This window comes from Eulemur rufifrons, chromosome 29, assembly GCF_041146395.1.
Source record: "Eulemur rufifrons isolate Redbay chromosome 29, OSU_ERuf_1, whole genome shotgun sequence".
NCBI classification, from domain to species: Eukaryota; Metazoa; Chordata; class Mammalia; order Primates; family Lemuridae; genus Eulemur; species Eulemur rufifrons.
In genome coordinates, this window is record NC_091011.1 from 83,699,683 (window position 1) to 83,719,261 (window position 19,579).

General features: G+C 40.8%; 1 protein-coding gene across 1 annotated transcript in view; it reads left to right on the plus strand.

Annotated features, from left to right (window-relative positions):
* The window catches only part of EXOC4 (exocyst complex component 4), a 738,581-nt gene extending 719,491 nt beyond the window's left edge, over positions 1-19,090 (plus strand). The window contains exon 18 of the mRNA XM_069462610.1: positions 18,368-19,090. Coding sequence (XP_069318711.1) covers positions 18,368-18,605 — 238 coding nt within the window. The 3' untranslated portion in view covers positions 18,606-19,090. The remainder of the gene's footprint in view (positions 1-18,367) is intronic.
* The last annotated feature ends 489 nt before the right edge of the window (positions 19,091-19,579 follow it).

Sequence of the window (19,579 nt, forward strand, 5' to 3'; positions counted from 1 at the left end):
AGACTGAAGGCTTACTTGTTTCTTCCTTATTTTTTCCACACTCCCCAACACAGTCTCTGCAGCCCTAGCACAGTAGTGCTGATGGGAAGCAGGGTGTTTAGTATCACCTTGGTTGGCAGAACTGGCCTGATCAGTGATGGAGCAGTCTAGGGACCAGATCAGCCATGGGAGTCCAGGCAGAGTGGGCTGACTCCTCACTCTACTTCTCACTTGTGGATAACCTCAACTAATCCACCCGACTGCTGGACCAGGCCTAGTGGAGAAGAGGGTTCAAAGGAGCCTGACCAAAGTTTGCCCAAGGGAGTCCTTGTCACCACCTTCTCCTATTTTGTTTTCTCCACTGATACACAGATCATGAGAGCAGTGTTTTCTCCAGGCTACAGGGAAACAATCAGATAAGGCCACATCCTGCTTGCTGACATCCCCACTGGAACATGTGGGAAGCACCTGTAGAAGTTCATTAGATTCTTAAAAGCACTGGAACATCATGAGACCCTAAATCTGAATGGAGCAAGTGTGAGGAAAAAGGAATAAGCCCCTTCTGCTTTGTCCTGCCTGCACCTGCAGCATTTGTGGAAAACTAGGTTCCAGTGTCCGGGCTATTTTTGCCACCTTTTGAATAATTTCTACTTTTCTTTAAAATATATATCGGCTGAGATCCCAGGCTATCCTGGCCTACACCTTCCTCTCTAGAACAGCCTCAACTCAACTCAACTGTGAAGAGTCATTCATTACCACGAATAAGATCTGAAGGTCAGCTCTGTACAAGAGCAGGCAAGATGTCTCATCCTTCACTTTAACTTGGCACAAGTTAGCGCGACATGCACGTCGATCAGTCATCTGCACCGCAGTTTCTAACGTCCCCATCTAATACGCATTACTGTGTACTTGCCAGATACTTACATTTGCCCAGCACTTTACAGTCTCCATAGGGCTTTCACAAATATGATCTCAGTGGATCTCTTCATGAGTAAATATGTTTGCCTCCCTAAGCGTTTTTTGGCAGTAAACTTTTCTCGTAGCTCAACTCAGCAGTTTTCCTGGAACGATTTGGGGGAGGTAGGGTAGCATAGTGTATTGCTATGCAGTCAACATTCATTCCTGAAAGAAAAAAATGAAAGAATTTAATCCTGGTGCTGTTGTTAACCTGCCAAGTGACCTTAGGCAGGTATTTAGCCTTTGGAGCCTCAGGCTGGAAGGACTAAATCAGGTATAGCTGTAAAGAACCTGGCATATAATAAATGTTAAATTGTAAATTGTTCACTTTAATTATTGTCCTTCTTAATAATAAACAGTAACACAGTCATTACTGAATCTTTGGCTCAATTATATTTCTATCACTCTGTAATTATACACAAAGAATTGTTCCCAATTCTAACCTATTTTTCTCATCGTAAATTTTTCCTGAGAATAAGATGTGGGGATGGAATGTGCTCAAAGGCCTTTACTGCAAAGATGCCGGAGGACGCTTAACCTACAAAAGTGTGGTGTCCGAGAAATGACTTTAGTACATTTCAGGGGCACTTAGCGACAATGTGAGCTGGTAAAAATGTTTCCATTATCCATTAGCTTACAGAATCTCTTCTACGGTTATCACAGCAAATGTCCTGATTAATGGATCAATCTTCACAACAATATTGGCTGTGGACAAATGTCTTCTGTATAGTTAGAAAGTCAGGGTTCTAGTTCATAAAATTTGCATTTTTATCACAGCTTTATTGAGATATAATTTACATAGCATAAGCATTAACCCTTTTAAAGTATGCAATTTGTTGGTTTTTAGTAGTCACAGAGTTGTACAGCCATCATCACCAGCTAATTTTAGAACATTTTTATCACGCCCCCAAGAAACCCTGTATCCATTAGCAGTCACTCCCAACCACCCCCACAACCCCAAGCCCCAACCCTAGAAACCACTAATCTACTTTCCGTCTCTGAATTTGCCTCTTCTGGATATATCATATAATTGGAATAAGTACTCTTTTGTGACTAGCTCCTTTTAGCCAGCATATTTTCAAGGTTTCTAAAATTAGCCTTTGGCTTAATGTTAGGGTATGAGACTGAGTCAAAAATGTGTATTCAGGTATCCACCCCAGCACCTGGCCTACTGCCTGCCCTTTTTCTTTTCCTTTTGTTGTAGGGGTGGGGAGAAGGAAGGTAATGTGTTTCTCTTGAAGTGTAGCATACGTACACCAAACCACATAAATCTTATACTTTTTACAAAGTGAATACACACTCATAACCATCACCTAGATAAAAATATAGAACATTAAATCACCCCAGAAGCCTCTCTTTGCTTCATCATCCTCACCACAGCTATTTCCTGATTTTGTTTGATTTTCTTTTTCCGAGTTTGTTTTCCTGTATGTCCGCACACAGTATGTGGTCCCCCAAGCCTCAACTCTGATTTGGAGCAAACCTTTTCCTAGCACTCCAGGCCTTGGTTACCTGCAGTCATTACTGTTGGTTCCAGGGGGAGTAAAGCAGCACTAACACAACAGCCCCTCTCCGCTCACTCCAGTTCTTCCCGCTATCCTGAACTAAGTGACCCCCCCAGGCTTTTGTCCCTAGCTTTCCTTCCAAACACCAGCACTGTCTCAGCACAGGTCATTCCAGGAAACAGCACAGGTGAGTGGGACCGGGTGGAGGGAAGCGTCAACCTCCATCAGGTACACCTGGGGGCAAATGTCGAGCTCCAAAGGCACACACATTGAGGGGGCACTGTGTTTGTGACAGAGGCAGCCCCTGCTCACTAGATTCTGGCCAGCCCCCACCATTAACTCACCTGCCTTGTCACCAGGCGTGGATCAAAATATCATTGCTCTTATGAAATCACGTGTGTTCGCTTGCTCTTCAGAAATAAAAAAAAAAAATCCTTTCCTAAATTAAGGTTTCATTTTAAATTCACTTTATGGTCTTTGAAAATTTTTTGTGTGTGTGGTCCAGAGCTATAGGTTATCATTAGCATTTAAATAGAGGCATTAAACTTGCTCAAAGACCTTCCTCTCATAACATCACCCTTTCTGAGAGGTTTTTTCAGATCAGATACTTTTTCTTCCTAAAAAGAGAATGCAAATGCTCTATATATTTTTCCCATCAAAGGCCTATTTCTTTATATATGTAGAAGAGCAGCATTGTTGAGCAGTCTCAGTGTTAGTCTTTTTATATAGAAAGGGCCATTTTGCTCTTCTCTCCCTCAATACCTGATTTTGTCTGCTGACTCTCAGAAAGTATTTTCCTATGGTTAATTTTATCCTTTTGTATCTCATTTCCCTCCAGACATCCTCCCCAGACTCAAATCCTGATTCTAAAGTACAAATTTAGTGTAAATTCTTACCATCTCACAATGACTCTTCAAGTTATCAGTGCCCCTGGCAGCTCCCTGTAACTTGAGTGGAGAGTTGGGGCTTGAGCGTTTGGATCAGACGGACCAGGGTTTGATTCCAGTGTCAGTCACAAGGCGGCTTTGTGACCTTCTTCTCTGACCTTTATTTATCTGCCAAATTAAGGTTCTCAAGCCTTTCTTGTATGGCTGTTGAGCGCGTAAATGAGACAGAGGTTGTACTCCTAGCTTATACTCTGCATCTTAGGTCCCCCTCCCTCACCTTTCAACCAGGCCAGTTGAGGAGTAAGGTGGGAGGTACTTGTGAATAAAAGGTGCCCCTCTTGTCCCTTGTGTTCCCACTGCCAGCCTTCCCTTTCCTCTCGCATCCAGCCTCATCTCCGTCCAGTTGTGTGTATTGCAATGGCTGCATGCCAGTGCTCACCTGATGGAAGATACCGGAGACAGAGTCTGGGTATGTTGCTCTTTACTGAGGCGTCAGCATCCTACTCTCTCTGAGGTTGATTTTGTTCAGCTACAAATTCGGGGACATGGAGTTGTGGAGGAAAACTTCTAGAAGATTGTTATGGTTCTTCTGATAGAAGAAAAGAAGTTAAGCAAACCAGGGAAAAACCAGGTCATCCAAAGTCTGAGGGCTTCTTATCCCGCAGGTCCATCCTCTATTCCAAAACACATTGTCATCATGTGTGACTTCCTTCTAAAACAGTCCGTCTTCAGATTCCTCCCCATCAATGACAGCATTGGTTCCCAAATGCTGGGGAGTATGTAAACTGAAGCTGGACGGTTGGCATCCATAGGGAAATTAGAAAAAAATGACAATGTATTTTGTAAGTTTCTCATAAATATGACAGTGTGAGTTTCCCATAAAACATTCAACCGTTTTGTTCTGATATTATTTTCTTTCTACTTGAGGAGTGTTGAATACCTTCTTTCATTAAATCCTAATAATAGTAGATGGTAATTGTTTTAATTACTTAGGCAACATAAAGGTCCATTCACCTTCATGCACCTTCCACCCTCCCATGAAAATCCAAAATGTTTAGCACGACCCATAAGATCTGTTATGATCTGGCCCCCAGCTTCCCTCTCTAACCTCTTTACCCTCCTTACCTTGCACTCCAGTGAGGAATAAACCATTTGTAGTTTCCCCTAAATACCATATTCTTCCTACTTTCCCACCCGGTACGCACATTCTGCTTCCTTTGCTTGTGGAGGACTCTCTTTCACTCATGTTTGCCTCGTGGTTAATGTCTCCTCTGATAGGCCTTCCCTGACGGCTCATAGAAGCATACAACCCTTCCTGCTGTGATCCGAGAGACTCTATTCCGTCCCTTTATTATAGCCACTGTCACATTGCTGTGAGTGCAGCATGGCTACTTTCACACCAGCATCTGCATCACCAGAAAGCAAGGACTATGTTTTGTTCATCTCTGCATCCACAGTACCTTCCATACCCTACCTGGTGTATGACTGATGCTTAAATATTTGTTCAGCAACTAAACAAATTTAAAAAGTATTTTGAAAGTCACTAAATAAGCAGTGAGAATGATACAGAGAGTCATCATAGTCTTTGACATCAAAGAGCCTGCAGTCTGGATGAAGATAATACATGTATATTATGGTACATCCATACAATTAAATACTCTGCAGCCATTAAGAAGAATGAGGAAGGTCCATATGTACTGAAATGGAACCAGCTCCAAGATACATTGTTGTGCAGAAAAGCACATAAACACCATTTATGTTTAAAAATTCATGTGTTCACACACTCAAAAAAGAAAACCTCTGGGCTCGTATATGTATAAAATTTATCTGGAAGGATACCCTGGAAACTAGTAACAGTGATTGCCTCCAGGAAAAGAAACAGTGCATGATTGGGAGCCAGGAATGGGAGAGAGACTTTGCACAGTATACTTTTTATGCCTTTTATTTTGCTTATTTAACAAAAACTTGCATATATTATGTGCCAGGCACTGTTCTGAGCACGTTATAAATTTTAATTCATTTAGTCCTCTTAACCCTATGAGCTCTAGGTACTGCCAGTATCTGCATTTTACAGGTGAGGAAATTGAAGCCTGGAGAGGTTTAAGTAACTTTCCCAAGTGCACACGACTAGTAAGTAAATTCACTGGTAACCTTTTTTATTGTATCATCAGCTCAAAAAGAATCTTAATTAAAAAAAAAAACAGATATGACTCTGAATGACGCATGTTAAATGGGTGACCTATACAACAGAAAGAAGGATGAATTGCTCAGGATAGCTTCACAGAGGATTTGAGCAATCTTGCACATGAGTTAGGCTTTGGATACTTAGAGCCACAAAGTGCCCAGTATTATCCAAGTGACAGTAAGTAGCCGAGTTTGGCTTGAATGGAAGGTTGAAGCAGCAGAGAAGTGGGAGAAAAGGTGGAATAGAGACCAAGTCTTTAAAGGCTTCGGATATCAGTGCTGGGAGTTTGAATGTATTAGCACTAGTGAACACACAAGGGTTGTTTTTTTCTTTCTTTTTTTTTTTTTTTTTTAAACACAGAATAGTGATATGGTACAATTAGAACTGGAGATTAGTCTAGGAGGAGTGAGTGAGTGAGGACAGTTCAGTGAGAAATGCCTCAGATCTGTGACAATAAGATTGGAAAGAAGAAGTGAACATGAAAGATGTTACGCTGATAGACCTGATGATGATTGGGCAAAAGAAATGATGGAGGAGGAGTCAAAGGTGACACTGGGACTTTGAGGTTTTACAAACTAGTTCTATGAAGCCAAATTCAAATGTTGGGGAGGCCACCTGATAAGGGCATCTGGTAGAAATGTCTGGAGACCAATGAAAATGAAGCTTTGATCTTTTGAGAGACACACCTGAGCATTGCATCCACAGATAAGACTTTTAGAAGCAGAGATAGAACAGAGGGACACCGCCTGCCTGGAAGAACACCTGCAGCAGGCAAGTAGAACAGGAGCCAATAAAGGAATCAGAGAAGTACCTGAGAAGTAGCTGGGAGAGGTACCTAAAAAACATGGTGCAAAGAGAGTTGAATTTAGGATGGAAGACTGCAAGAGGACTTAGCAAGGCAACTATGTCTGTCCACAGGAGTGTCATTGGTGACCCTTTTCACAGACAAAATGGAGGCTGTGGAAAGACAGACAATGAATACAAATGATACATTCAAGGAATTCAACAATGAAAGTGATCACAGGGCAAGAAGTGGAGTGGACACAGGCTCACATAAAGGGTTTGGGATTTGTTCATTTTGTTTATCCAAAATGTAAGCAACATAAGGATGTTTGAAGGCAGATGTGAAAACAAGTGAAAAGGGAAGATACTGGATACAAAAGTGAAAGACAAAAACAAAACCCAGCAAAGTCCCAAAGGCCCTGGGAAGGGATTGGGATCAAAGGCATAGGGTTAATCCTAGAAAGAGAAAGAAAAAAGGAAAGAAACTCCTCTTCCAAGTCCAGAGGGAAGAATAAAAAAAAAAAAAAAAAAAAAAAAAATCAGTGTGAAAGATATGATACCTCACAAGTCAAGATAAAGTGAAGATCCAAAAGAGAATGTGTACATGACCAGTGGCCAGTACAGAAGAGTGTGCAAGTTAGGTATTATTTTTATAACATATAGCAGATGTTCTATCATATCATTGATTTAATTCTCAAACCTGACCTGTGATGTAATATTTATCCCATTGTGTAAATGAAGAAACTGAAGTTCAGACAGGTTAAGAAATTTCCAAGGTCATATACCTTTGGCAAAAGATAGATTCGAGTGTAATTCTGCCAGAGAAAGAAAGAAAAGTTGAGGACTACAGATCATTAGCCAAAAACGGATCTCTAACCCTTTTCCATTAGCAGTCAGTTATCCGGAACATCTCCCGCCCAGAGTTACATCACAGTACCGCTTTGCGTTTTATAGGAATTAACTGTTTCCCTCTAGTCCTCCCTTCCCAGTGTCAGAGAATCATAGACTACTTTTTACATTGTGCTGTCACTTCGTGACATTTACAGACTGTTGGTGCTCTCATTCATGTATTCCTTTTCATTTATCCAGCACCCTCTAGGTGCCCTCTTCTCAGGCCAAGGGGTGACAACAAGGAATGACACAGAATTCAACCCTGCTCTCATAGAGCCATTATTTATTATGTAATAAATGCTTACACATCCGTACTCTCTCTAGCCACTGTTCTTAAATCATTTAACCCTTGTCACAACCCTATATCACTATCTCTCCTTTTCTCAGATGAAGAAAATAAGGCACAGAGATTAACAAATCGCCCAGAGTCATACAAATAATAAGAGGCAGAACTGGGATTCAAACCCCGGGCCAGTGGCTCTCGAGTCTGTGATCTTAATTGCTGTACTATGCTGTGTCTCTGATTTTATATTGACATATATATTAAATATATTTTGGGAAAAATGTTCTAGATGGAGATTGAGTTGGTTTTTTGTTGTTGTTGCTGTTTGTTTTTGTTTTTATTTCAGCTTATTATGAGGGGTACAAAAGTTCAGGTTGCATTCGTTGCCCATGTACCGCCTATCCCCCCAAGTCAGAGCTCCAGGTGTGTCCATTCCCCAGACAGTGCGCATTGTACTCATCATATAGGTATATACCCATCCCCTCCTCGCAAAAAAGGACAAATCTTGATAAGGATGGTATCATTTTAAATAAGGTGGTCAGGGAAAAACCTCACTTATTGATAAGCTGACATTTCAGCAACAATTGAACTGAATCTCTTTTAATCTTCTGTTTTCCTCCAACCTTCTCTCCCTTTAATCCCATTTGATGCTCTTTTCTGATTTTCTTTCAATTGGCTTATGGTATAAAGCAAAAAAAGAACTATGAGGTACAACAAAGACAGAGTTTATCATCACTTCCTTGCCCTATAACAGGTACTTTTAAGGGCTTTGGTTCCACGGCCCTTACCCCCGACACTGACACGGACCATTCATCCAGTGCTGTTCTAAGATTTCCCCCTGTCATTGAATATAGGAGGTTAGAATTTCTTCCAGACAAATTCACCTGGGTTTTTCTGAGATGAATCTCCCTTCGTTATTTCCTTCCTATAATTCTAAATTCTCTCGAGTCCTTTTGTTGTTTCTCTTTCTTGTTGCTGTTTATTGCCCTTCCCCATTTCCTAACATTTGCCCTTTTCACCACTCCTTGTATCTTCCTGCAAGCTAATGAAGGAATTAAGTGAGATCAGTTATAAAGCCGGAGTCCTCAGCATTCACTAGATACGTTCTCTTCTGAATCTGTTGATTTGCCATTATCATAACCCTTTGTTTTTCAGACTGTGTCCTATCAAGGGCAGCCATTCAGAATAAATTCATTTTGCTAGTTATATTTCTTTTGTAGAGGCACTGTATGAAATAGTTCACTGACATCCAAATATGTATCAGCCACAGTGGTCTTTTCCTCCACCAAACTCACATTGCTACCCAGAGTGATCCATCACGTTTGTCACAGTATCGGGGTCTTTAATTGAACCCTGCTGGATACTGTACATATTTCCATCAGCTCCTTCCTAGTTAGTCTATTAGTTTTCTAATTGACATCTGTTCTGAGTCACATGTCCTTGAATCTCAGGTGGTCCATTTTTTAATCTTTGGTTTATTTGGGTTTTCTCTCTATCATAAATAACCTAAGGGTTTAGTTAATACACCCTCCAGTCTTGGCCACTGGGACCTGCTGATTTAACATATGCTCACATTTTGCAAATAATCCACTGATTTTTTTGGTTCGTCTACCAAATTGTTTTCCTCTGTGGCCCTTTAGTCCTAAAAGATATGGCCTTTTTGTCTCAGCAAAGTAGAGAAATCCAACAATTTCAAGAGGTATCCTAGGGTCACTAACTGGGACCAGTAGGTCAGGAGTCTGGGTTTGAGTGGTTCAGCCCACCGATAGCTGACTCGCAGTCTCTGGGGAGGAGTGAACCGTCCATTCAACCTCACCCAGCCCCTGTCTCAACACAATTATGAGGTAGCTGGTTAAGGGCAGAGGCAGTAGCCAAAGAACAGAACTAATTGGCACCTGCGCGAATCAATCCATTGCCTTGGCCTCACTGGCATCATGCTCTCATGAGTACATGTTCCCATTAGAGCCATGTGGTCCCTGCCTGTCCCCGCTGACCTTTCTCCACAGACACTTACAGATAGAGCTGGCTTACTATAAATACAGAAACCTAAAGCCCATCACCCATTCACTTCATCTCATCACTAACTCTGGTCGTCACTTGGAGCAGAAGCCTTGGTTTCTGTTCCTTATCGAGGGCCCTCCCCCTCTTCTCCTTCCTCACATACAAAGAGGCAGGGGTAGAAAGGGTGGGCAGACAGGCAGACTGGCAAGCCCTGGTTTTGTTTTACTTTAAAATTAAAACATTTTGAATATTTTTGATCTGGCCCTGAATTGGATTTTTTAATTGTAAATAAAAGAAGCTTCTTGAAACCAAGGACTCTACCTTTCTGTGTTATGTTAGCATTTAAAATGTTATTAGAGTTTCCTAAGCATAATATTAGGTTTTCCTTTGAAGAAATCCTTTGCATTATTTATTAAAAATTAGTAATCTGATTTTACTACTTCCAACTGAAAAAGCCATAGGGCCTCTGAGTTGTTTTTATTCAGCATAGCTCCGTAATTGTTTCCCAGATTGCTAATCTGGGAAATGTACGTAATATACTGCACAAGAGTCTTGTGCTAATTGGTAAACAATATGCAGCTTTGTGGCCACCAAAAAGCATAACACTATATCCTTTTTATCGACCTATCATATTAGATAAATTATTTTAAAAATCAAAGACTCTCTCAAGTGATATTTGATAAATTATTTTCTTAAATTGAAAAGACTCTAAAGTAATATTCAGCACAGCATAGCTCCTTAACCTGGACTCACCTTTTGATAATCAAAAGAGCATTTACAGAAGTATGAGACAAACACAATTATGAAAGTAAAATGAAGGACCTAAATAAAAAATCACAGAACAAGAGGGTAATTCTATTCACTCTTTCATATTTCATTATTTGATAACATCAGAAGATGAATCCATCAGAATTGCTTTGGCAAGTGCAAACAGAAATGTGCCTGATCAATATTTATTAAAAACCTTCAAAATGGGAGAAGGAGTTGAGCAGACTTCTTAATGGACTGAATAATTATTCATACAAATGGGGTTTGACCAAAGGCAGTGCCAGACCAAAGAGACGCAGTTTTAATTGTGCTGAATTTAAAATGCAGATCTTCCTCTACCGCTGTTGTAGAAAACTTCATTTAAAAAATTATCTGATGTAGCAGAGAGTGGCATATGAATCCTTAAGTTGTTGAAAAGGAAATTTCAACCATAAGATATTTATAAATTTAGAGTATGTTCCAAAGAGGGGGAGCAAAGTGGCTGCCCAAGGGAATGAAAAGAAATTTTCTACCATTTCAATGACTGTAACCGAGCTTGGGAGAGTGTCATCATCTGAACAGTGATGAGGATATGTCTCGGAGGAATTCTTTTGTTTTGAGTGGTTGTATTTTCTGAAGAGAAATAAAGCAAGGCTCTGGCTGTGGCTGACTATCAAAAACATCAGAATATGTTCCCGAGAGGAGTAAACACAGCCGACTTTAACTTTTAACATTCCCCCAGGAGAAACACCCCCCAGTACTGCTAAAGCATGATGGTTATCAGAAGGAGGCCAATAGGTAACTGCCATTTTAATATCGTGCTATTGATGAAGGGTGGGGGTGTGCAAGTGTCACTTTATATAAAGAAAGTGTAGGTAGATGACCAATCAAAGCAGCCCCAGCAAGCCTTAAAGCAACAGACTCCCAGGCTGGCTTAACCTCTTGAGTGCTTTTTCTGCTGCCACCAGCTGAAGGCATATAGGCAATGTCTTGCTAAAGACCATTCTTTACCTCTAGAGCATCCTGGCCGGAACAAAAACCTGCACAATCTGGTGAGGAGTGTTAAAAACTATTCCCATATAGAACATACATCCAAATTCTGCCACTAACTGAAAATTATTTAGCTTTTCTCTACCTGGATTTTCTCATTCCTGAAATGGAAATAACTTCAATTCATTTCAGATTAGATTTTTCAATCATGTCTGTAATAAATTGTAAGCTCTTTGAAGGGAAGATAAATAAGAGCAATTATATTTTTAAAAAATTAATTTATTCTTCTGACACACAGGATTACATCTATTTTATTATTGGTCTGGAAAGTCCACCTGAGCTAAGATTACAGTTGTCCAGAGTGATTTCAGATCAGTTGTGTTGAGGCTTGTCTACCATTGCGTAAGGAAAATCAGCATCAGCATCAGCTAATTCTGATGGGAGCCACACAATTTTAAAGAACCGAGCAAGAGATGCTGTAAAGGCTTTAAAATCCCCAAACTGCCAGTGCTTCAATAGCATCTGCTATAACTTTTCTGTTTTTCCCATGGGAAACAGAGGTCCAAAGAGCTGACAGCATTTGCCCAAAGTCACACAGCTAGTTAGTGGAGGGGGAATAAAAGACTTAACCAGAATTGGAGTTTAGTTGATCTCTTCAGTATTTACTTCTCCAAGTTGTTCTGCTAGAACCACCGCTTAATTATTTATGGGATGATTATCTAGTTTATGGATTATTCAGGTCCTTTCTTTTCTCTTTCCTTTCCCTACTTATGATCACAGGTACCACTAAGTGGGCAGAGAAAACAGGAGTTGAATGTTTCACTTGGCAATTTAACGACCTATCTACCACTGGGTTTTTATTAAAGTGTCAAAATACTGCACTATGGGCTAAAAATAATTTTGGGCACCACAGTAAATACCAAGTCCTATCCAGGTCATTTTTCCTCCCTCTTAAACTTATATTTCAGAAGTCAGCGTCAGAGCTTAATTATCTTATTGACATTATATTAGCTTTATATCAGAAAAAGACTAGAGGAAACAATCTTACAATGAAAGTACTTATTATTCCCCTTCCCCCCAAAAGTACTGAATCAGAAGGACAGCCAACTTTTGGAAAGAAATGTTACCTTGTCCATTACCAGCTTGGACAGGCAAACAAGAGAGAAAGAAAGGAAGGTAACAAAGTGAAAAAGCCAAAAATCTTTCCTGTAAAGTCCTTAATTAAGTGCTGAATTTACAACATGACTGCATTAGTTGGTTTAGAGCACTGAATTCCCAGATCAAATCCAGTGTTGTTCAAATAGAACCTCGAAGTTTGTATAAATGAATTTTGAATTTCTACAGTACTAGTTCATTCCATTACAATGGGAGGCAGAGAGTATGGGGATTTTATTTAATTCATATTTCTGAAATCATGACTAAAAATGTATCAGCTGTATAAATATTCTTTGCAGTTAGTACTTATGCTTTTTACAGTTGTAAATATTTCTGTATTATGGTGCTTTGGGAGTAAGTAAAGGGCTCAAAGTCTTTCATTTTGAGGCCTGAGACAAATCACTCATACTCTGTAGCTCAGTTTGCTCATCTGTGAAATGTAGATAATTGTAGTACGTAATCCAAAAGGTTGAATGTGTTGATGCACCTAAAAGTTAGACATTATTATTAATGTTGCTACAATCAGACAGATTCGAACACCCAGCATGAGACATAACTGTATATTTAAAAACACAATTTCCACTCAGAATTCTAGGGCTCTGACTGAATTTCACCAAGTAAATAGAGGCAGATGGCAAAGCTTTCCTCAAGGACTTTGGACAATCCCCCAGTCAGGACCTTCTGTCTCCCCAACACCCAAACTTTATGAAACGCAGGTACAGGAATGAGTTGCCATGGGTGGGACTAGCTTGTTTAGCAGGAGCTTTCTTCCCTCAACTTACAAAGAAGAGAGTCAAAACCGTTTCCAGTAACTTTAGGAGATGCAGTTGTAACTTTTACTCTGAGTATGCCAACGTGGGATGTGACACTAAAACTCTCCCTGCTTCTTGTCTATGGAAATTTATGAAAGGTCTTAAAAAGAAGTCAGAAAAGCACTAATACTGAAAGATAAAAATATATCAATGATTTGTTTACACATACCTAGATTAAAAACTAATAAGTAGATTAAAAATGTTCAACCTCACGTAAATTAAAAGAATATGAGGTGGAGCATGGCGGCTCATGCCTGTAGCCCTAGCACTTTGAGAGGCAAAGGCAGGAGGATCACTACTTGAGGCTAGGAGTTTGAGACCAGCCTGGGCAACACAGCCAGATCCCATCTCTACAAAAAGTTATTAAAAAATTAGCCAGGCATGGTCGGGCACGCCTCCCAGCTACTCAGGAGGCTGAGGCCGGAGGATGGCTTGAGCTTAGGAGTTCAAGGTTGTAGTGAGCTATGATCATGCCACTGCACTCTAGCCTGGGAAACAGCGAGACCCTGTCTCTTTAAAAACAAAAGAAAAGAATATGAGCTAGACACTGTCCATATGTTGTTGGTAGGAGGATAAAGCGATACAACTTTTTTAGAAAGCAATTTGGCAATATTGCCAAATGTCCTAAACAATATACTTATCTTTTGACTAATTCTGCTTTTAGAAATCTATCCACAGGAAAGAAAGTTTTTATAATTAGAAACAATTGAAGTGTCCAATTGTGTTTCCACCTAAATATTTAAACTACAAGAAAATATGCCAAAACATGGTTTGTCTTTATGATAGAATTATATGAGTAATCTTTTTTCTGCCTAATCTCTCTCTATGGCCCATGTATTCTATATGGCATATGCATTAACTTTTCAATCAGAGAAGGATAAAATTTTAAGAAGATTTGCCCTCCTTACCAAAATGCCCTTCATACATATCGTTACTGGTATTTAATATAAATGTTTTCAGATGGAATCAATGGAGAAAGAGTCACAGTGCAATACCAATGAAATAAAGAAGAAAAAAAAACACAAGGAAGAACCGTCTGTGAAAGATAATGATCTCTTTGTACCAGAACAAAGTATAAACGTTGTCACGTTCTAGACTATGCACAGTAGACCAGTCTGACTTCACACCACTGCTTCTCCAACACTGCACCCCCTCACCCTCTCTGCTCATAATACTTTGAGAACTGCTGCCCAAAGGTGCACAGCAAAGGGTGAGAGAAACCACAGGAAGGCACACACCTTACAGAACATTCCATCCACGAGGGTAATGTAAAACCTCTTTGGTCTCTAGAATAGGATCTTTGGTCCACATTTAGCAGTTGGCCCCTGAATACTATGGGCTATGAAGAGACACTCTCCAAGCCATGAGCACATGTCTCAATCAAATGTGTGTCACTGATCCCATCCAGGCAGTGAAGTAAAGTGCCATCGAGTCTGAAACGCGTTGCCCTGGAAGCCATGGCCGCTATTTTAATGCTTGATAATAAAGACCAAGTTTTCATTGTCCTGGGGCCTCAATAAGTGCTGATAAATTATTTATCCATAATAGGCGACATGATTTCATTTCAGTCTGTCAGTGTTTATCATGGAAGCTCATTCTAACTGTGTAGTTTGGGGCATTTTTCTATTTTCTCTTTAGGGTCCTGTGGCACCCTTTCCCCGCCTCCAAGTGTAACTATTGCTATGTCAATTTAGTGGTCTTTGCTACTGGGTACCATTCAGAAAGATAAATGAATTTCATTCTATCTTAAATATTTATGATTCTTTATGATCTAATATATCATCATGGTTACGGGGGAATGTTTTTTTTTCCCTAACTATAGAAAATACACCATCAGTTACCTGTCAATTTTGTTGACTAACTCAGCTTTGCAGTTCTGGGGCACTGTTCATCTGAGGCTCTCGAGGACTCTTTGAGCCTTTCAGTCCACTTCAGAGTATCATCCTGGGATTTATAAAGTTCTTCATTGCACAGAGGATATTGAAACATTAAGGACCTAAGTGGCGTGCCCTTTATCACTTAGCACACTAGAGGAGCTGGGACTGGAAATCCAGGCATCTTTGTTTTGTTTGCTCCCAGTATGGAACAATGGTCTGTAGAAAACCAGCCAGTATCCCTGGAAACAATTCATCAGATTTTTCAAAAGAAATTCAATTTCATCTGGTATGATGGGTTCAATGTTACTTCTTAAGATAAATGATGAAAATATCAACAACATAATACAAAGAAACCCAGTTCTTTTGGTTTAATCTCAGTGAGAAGCATCACAAACCTTTTATTGCTTCTGTAGCCTTCCCTGATGCTTTTAGGTCCTTGGCTGGAGGAGATAGGAATGGTTCTGTAACTGTTGCTCTACCAAACAGGCCCGGGCTCAGATTCCTAGTTGGTTGAAACCTTTAAGAATCACAATGTCTAGGGATGGAGCCCCAAGAATCTGCGCTTTTCACAGGCTTTCCAGGTAAATTCGTAATTAGGGACTATGAGGTTGGAAAACCTAAGTCTAGAAGCTGCAGCTTTCAGGTTCCTTCTGGCTTTGAAAGAATCATGTGCCCCAAATTCTTGTTTCATTCAGTAAACCTAGATTCGTACATGGGTTATTCTTGAAATATTTTTAAAATGTATATTCTTAGGAAGTTCCCTAGATAGACAGCTCTCTCCCTTACCTGTGCATCTGTGGGAAACCGAATTAGATGATACAAGACCTCATTTCTCAGAACAGGGGTGAGTAGCAGGAAGCCAAGGTGTGCCAGGGGACGTGCAAAGATGTAGGATAAATACGGCCCATCTTCTTACAGCATTGAGTTTTTCTTAGAAATAGTAGTTTTAAATTACAACAGATAGATTGAGGAGTAGGATGCAGAGTTCACATGGATTTTATGCTAAATATGAAACTTCAAAAAATTTCCTAACTGTGGCTGATATAGGAGGCTCAGACCCCTGGAAGTTAGAGTTCATTTTCCTCATCTGTCAGAAGTATTTCTATCAGAAGTACTTCTGTCTGCATTCAAAGTTACCCTTGACCAGTGATTCCTAAACACGAAACCTCTACAAAAACTACTACAGAAAATCAGCCCCAAGAGGACTCTGTACACAAGGATGCTGAACAATTTACTCCCAGGAGACACTCAAATTTGCTAATCTAAAAAGACGACTTTCCATTCCTGCCACCATTTAGGGAATAGTCACAAAAGAGTATAATTTATCCTATTTTGTTTAAAGACTGTCAATTAGAAAAGGAGATTTAACAGCAAGAAAAGGAACCAAACATGTGAATAAACACCAGAACTCTTCCTGACCTCGTTCCTATTGTAGCAGAAGATAAAATATTCTTTAAATTATGACTCTTCTAGAATGTTTTCCTTACCACAAGGACAGCTTCATTTTCCCATAGTTTTTCAAGATGTTCCCGATGAGGAAGAAACAAATCCAAGGCCCTGAGTCCAATAATATAGGATTCCCGAGCCAGTGATTCTGCTAGATCTGTAAGACCCCTCGCCCCCAGAAGTTGCCTTTAGCCCAGGGCCTGGTTCTGTCCACTCAGTCCCTGCTAAAGCAAACTTTCATGTCAGGAAGAGAAAAGGAGGTAACCAAGATCCGTTACGATGCTTCTGTCCTTTTGCTAACAAGCTGTGGTAGCATTGTTGGCTCAGAGCCTGTGCTAAACTTGACCTCCCGGGTAATTTGGAGTGGCCATGCAAGTCATAGCCTTAGAGCCCAGTGCACTCTTTGAGGGATAGCAGTGGCATAATGTTGGTTCCAAGAGTGGCGAATGGCAGCCTTCTCCCCTTCCTGACTCCCACCTTGATCCTCTCACTGCCTTGAAGACTCACTCCAGTGCGCGTTTCTCCTACAGCCACTACTCTTCTCTTTACCATCCAGGCCAATGGCCTTACACCGAAATGGCTCTCAAGCCTCCTTTTTGCTAGAATTGTAATCAGTCCCCTTCTCAGGCTATCCTACATTCTGCTGTCACCTTACTCTTCCAGAAACCTGACTTTGAATGATGCCTCTGCTCTCAGATCCTTGGGGGTTGAGGGAAGGAAGTTCTCTATTGGCTTTACTAGGTCTAAAGGCATAGCCTGATGTCCAAATGCTCTACCTTCTGGTTTCAACTGCCTTTTCCCAGGATTCTCCGCTATTCCTCTATACTCCCCAATCTAACCAGGTTACTTCCCTGTCTTTGCTCATGCTCTTCTCTCCAGCTAGAATTTCCTTCCTGGAAGCCCTGCCTAACAAGATGCTACCCCGTAGGAAGTCTCCCTTGGTCTCACACCCTCCCCTCTGTATGGTATGATAGCTCCTCCTTCTGCTATGAAGTCACAGCCCTCATATGTCCCTCGTGGCACATGGAACATTCTTGTGATTTTTCTGTGACGAAACAGTATTAGACTTGGAGTCAGAAACCTGGGTTCCCATCTTGACACAGTCACTCACTGTCTGTGTGACATGGGCAAGTCCTCTAACTTCTCCGTGCTTCAGTTTTACTTTTCTGGAAAAAGGTTGGGGGGAATCTAGCTCCCTGGGGGGAGTGACGGCTAAGTGGCACAGTACACGGAAATGAACTTGTCAACAGCACCGGAATCCTTATGTCTCTGCTTTTTATGACCCTTCCTCATCTCTGAGCCACTTAAGGGCTATGTCTTGCATATCATTATATACTACTGTTACTTTATTACATTACTATTTCTAATAAGTTAATTTTTATGAACCATCACCATTCTTGGGGTTATTGGAAGAATTAATACATATAAAACACTAAGAGGTAGGCACCATTATGATTCTCCATAAAGAAGAAATTCATCTACAATATTTCACAGAGTCTCCAATGAATAAATGAATGAGTGAGGGATTGAATGAGACAAAACCTGCTGGCCATGCCTGACAGATGACTGCTTCTCTTTCCTTGGCTCTTCCGAGGTAGATGCAAAAGTAGGAGAAAATACAGAATGAGCTGAAAGGTACGAGGGTCTCCCTGGGTCTTCACTTAGATATCTCCTGACGAGAGCCCCAGTGAGCTCCTATAGGACAGAGGTCACATCTGCTTTGTTCTTCATTCTGTTTGTAGGGTCTTAGAACATTGGTGATCAATAAGTATTTATAGGAAATCCATGTATAGACAGCACATTTGTGCCCACTAAAATGTTGCTGCTGACGACAGAGCCAGTGAGCAGCGTTCTGTCTTGCTTCCTCAGGCAGTACTACGAGATGCTGTACAACACGGCCGACGAGCTCTTGAACCTGGTGGTGGACCAGGGAGTGAAGTACACGGAGCTGGAGTACATCCACGCCCTGACCCTGCTGCACCGCAGTCAGCCCGGGACGGGAGACCAGACCACCCAGAACATGCGGCTGCAGCGGCTCAAGGAGATCATCTGCGAGCAGGCTGCCATCAAGCAAGCCACCAAGGACAAGAAAATAACCACCGTTTAATTGGGTGCACTGTGGTTGGGGGGAGGGGGTCCTTTTTCCTTGGTCATACATTTTTCTCTGGTATGTTATTTGTTGTAGTCTGAGCTTAGTTTTCTCTACACTGATGCTTTAGTGGAGAGAAGGTATAAGCCTTTTTTCTCTTTAGTTGTGGCTTTTCATATAAACTCAGAATGTTTTGATTACACAATTATTAATACTGTAATGCTGTCAAGTCTAAAGGGACTAGGGTGGGATAGGGAGGAACATGGTGTCAAATTGTTGGACTCTGAAAACTGAATGGACAAATTACTAACTAATGTTTTATTTGTTGCCCAACATATATAAAATTCCAGCCTTGGGACGTGGACTGCTACCTAAGTTTTAAGTCTCTTCCTAAAACCACTGGTTAGGGATCTATTACATAAACAGTAGGACTTTTAATGTCTTGGCCTTGTCAGTTTTCAATTCAATGAAATAAGTGTATATGCATTGCTTTCTGTCTCTATTGCCAAAAATCAAATAAATGGTTTCTCACCTGGCTGTTGTTTTCAACAAATTTCCCTAACCAAAACAGGACCTCATTCAGGGATAGGGGGAAAAAATCATTTTATCCCAATCCCTGGGAGAGTTTTGTATGGTGTAAGTTGCATACACATTATGGGTTGGTTTACTGCCTTTTTGTTTCTGCTGTATCCAAACCAAAACCCATAAAATTAGTGACAAAAATCGAAGAATGAAAGGTGAGTTGACCCTCTGCTTGATGTCCCCCTCTAACTTCCAAGGGAAATAATGGTTAGGAGAACTTTTCATCTCACCCAAAACACTGGGGGCGAATGATTCTTAGATACTCACTTATTCTCCTTATGAGCCCCTAGTTTTTTCTCACCTTAGAAAGTAACCCAGGTTTGCTCAGCTGAGTGTAAGGAAGATGCGGCAGTGTGACATTTCTCCACTGGGCGGCCACCAGCCGGGCCTGTCTCTGACTTGCTCCCTGC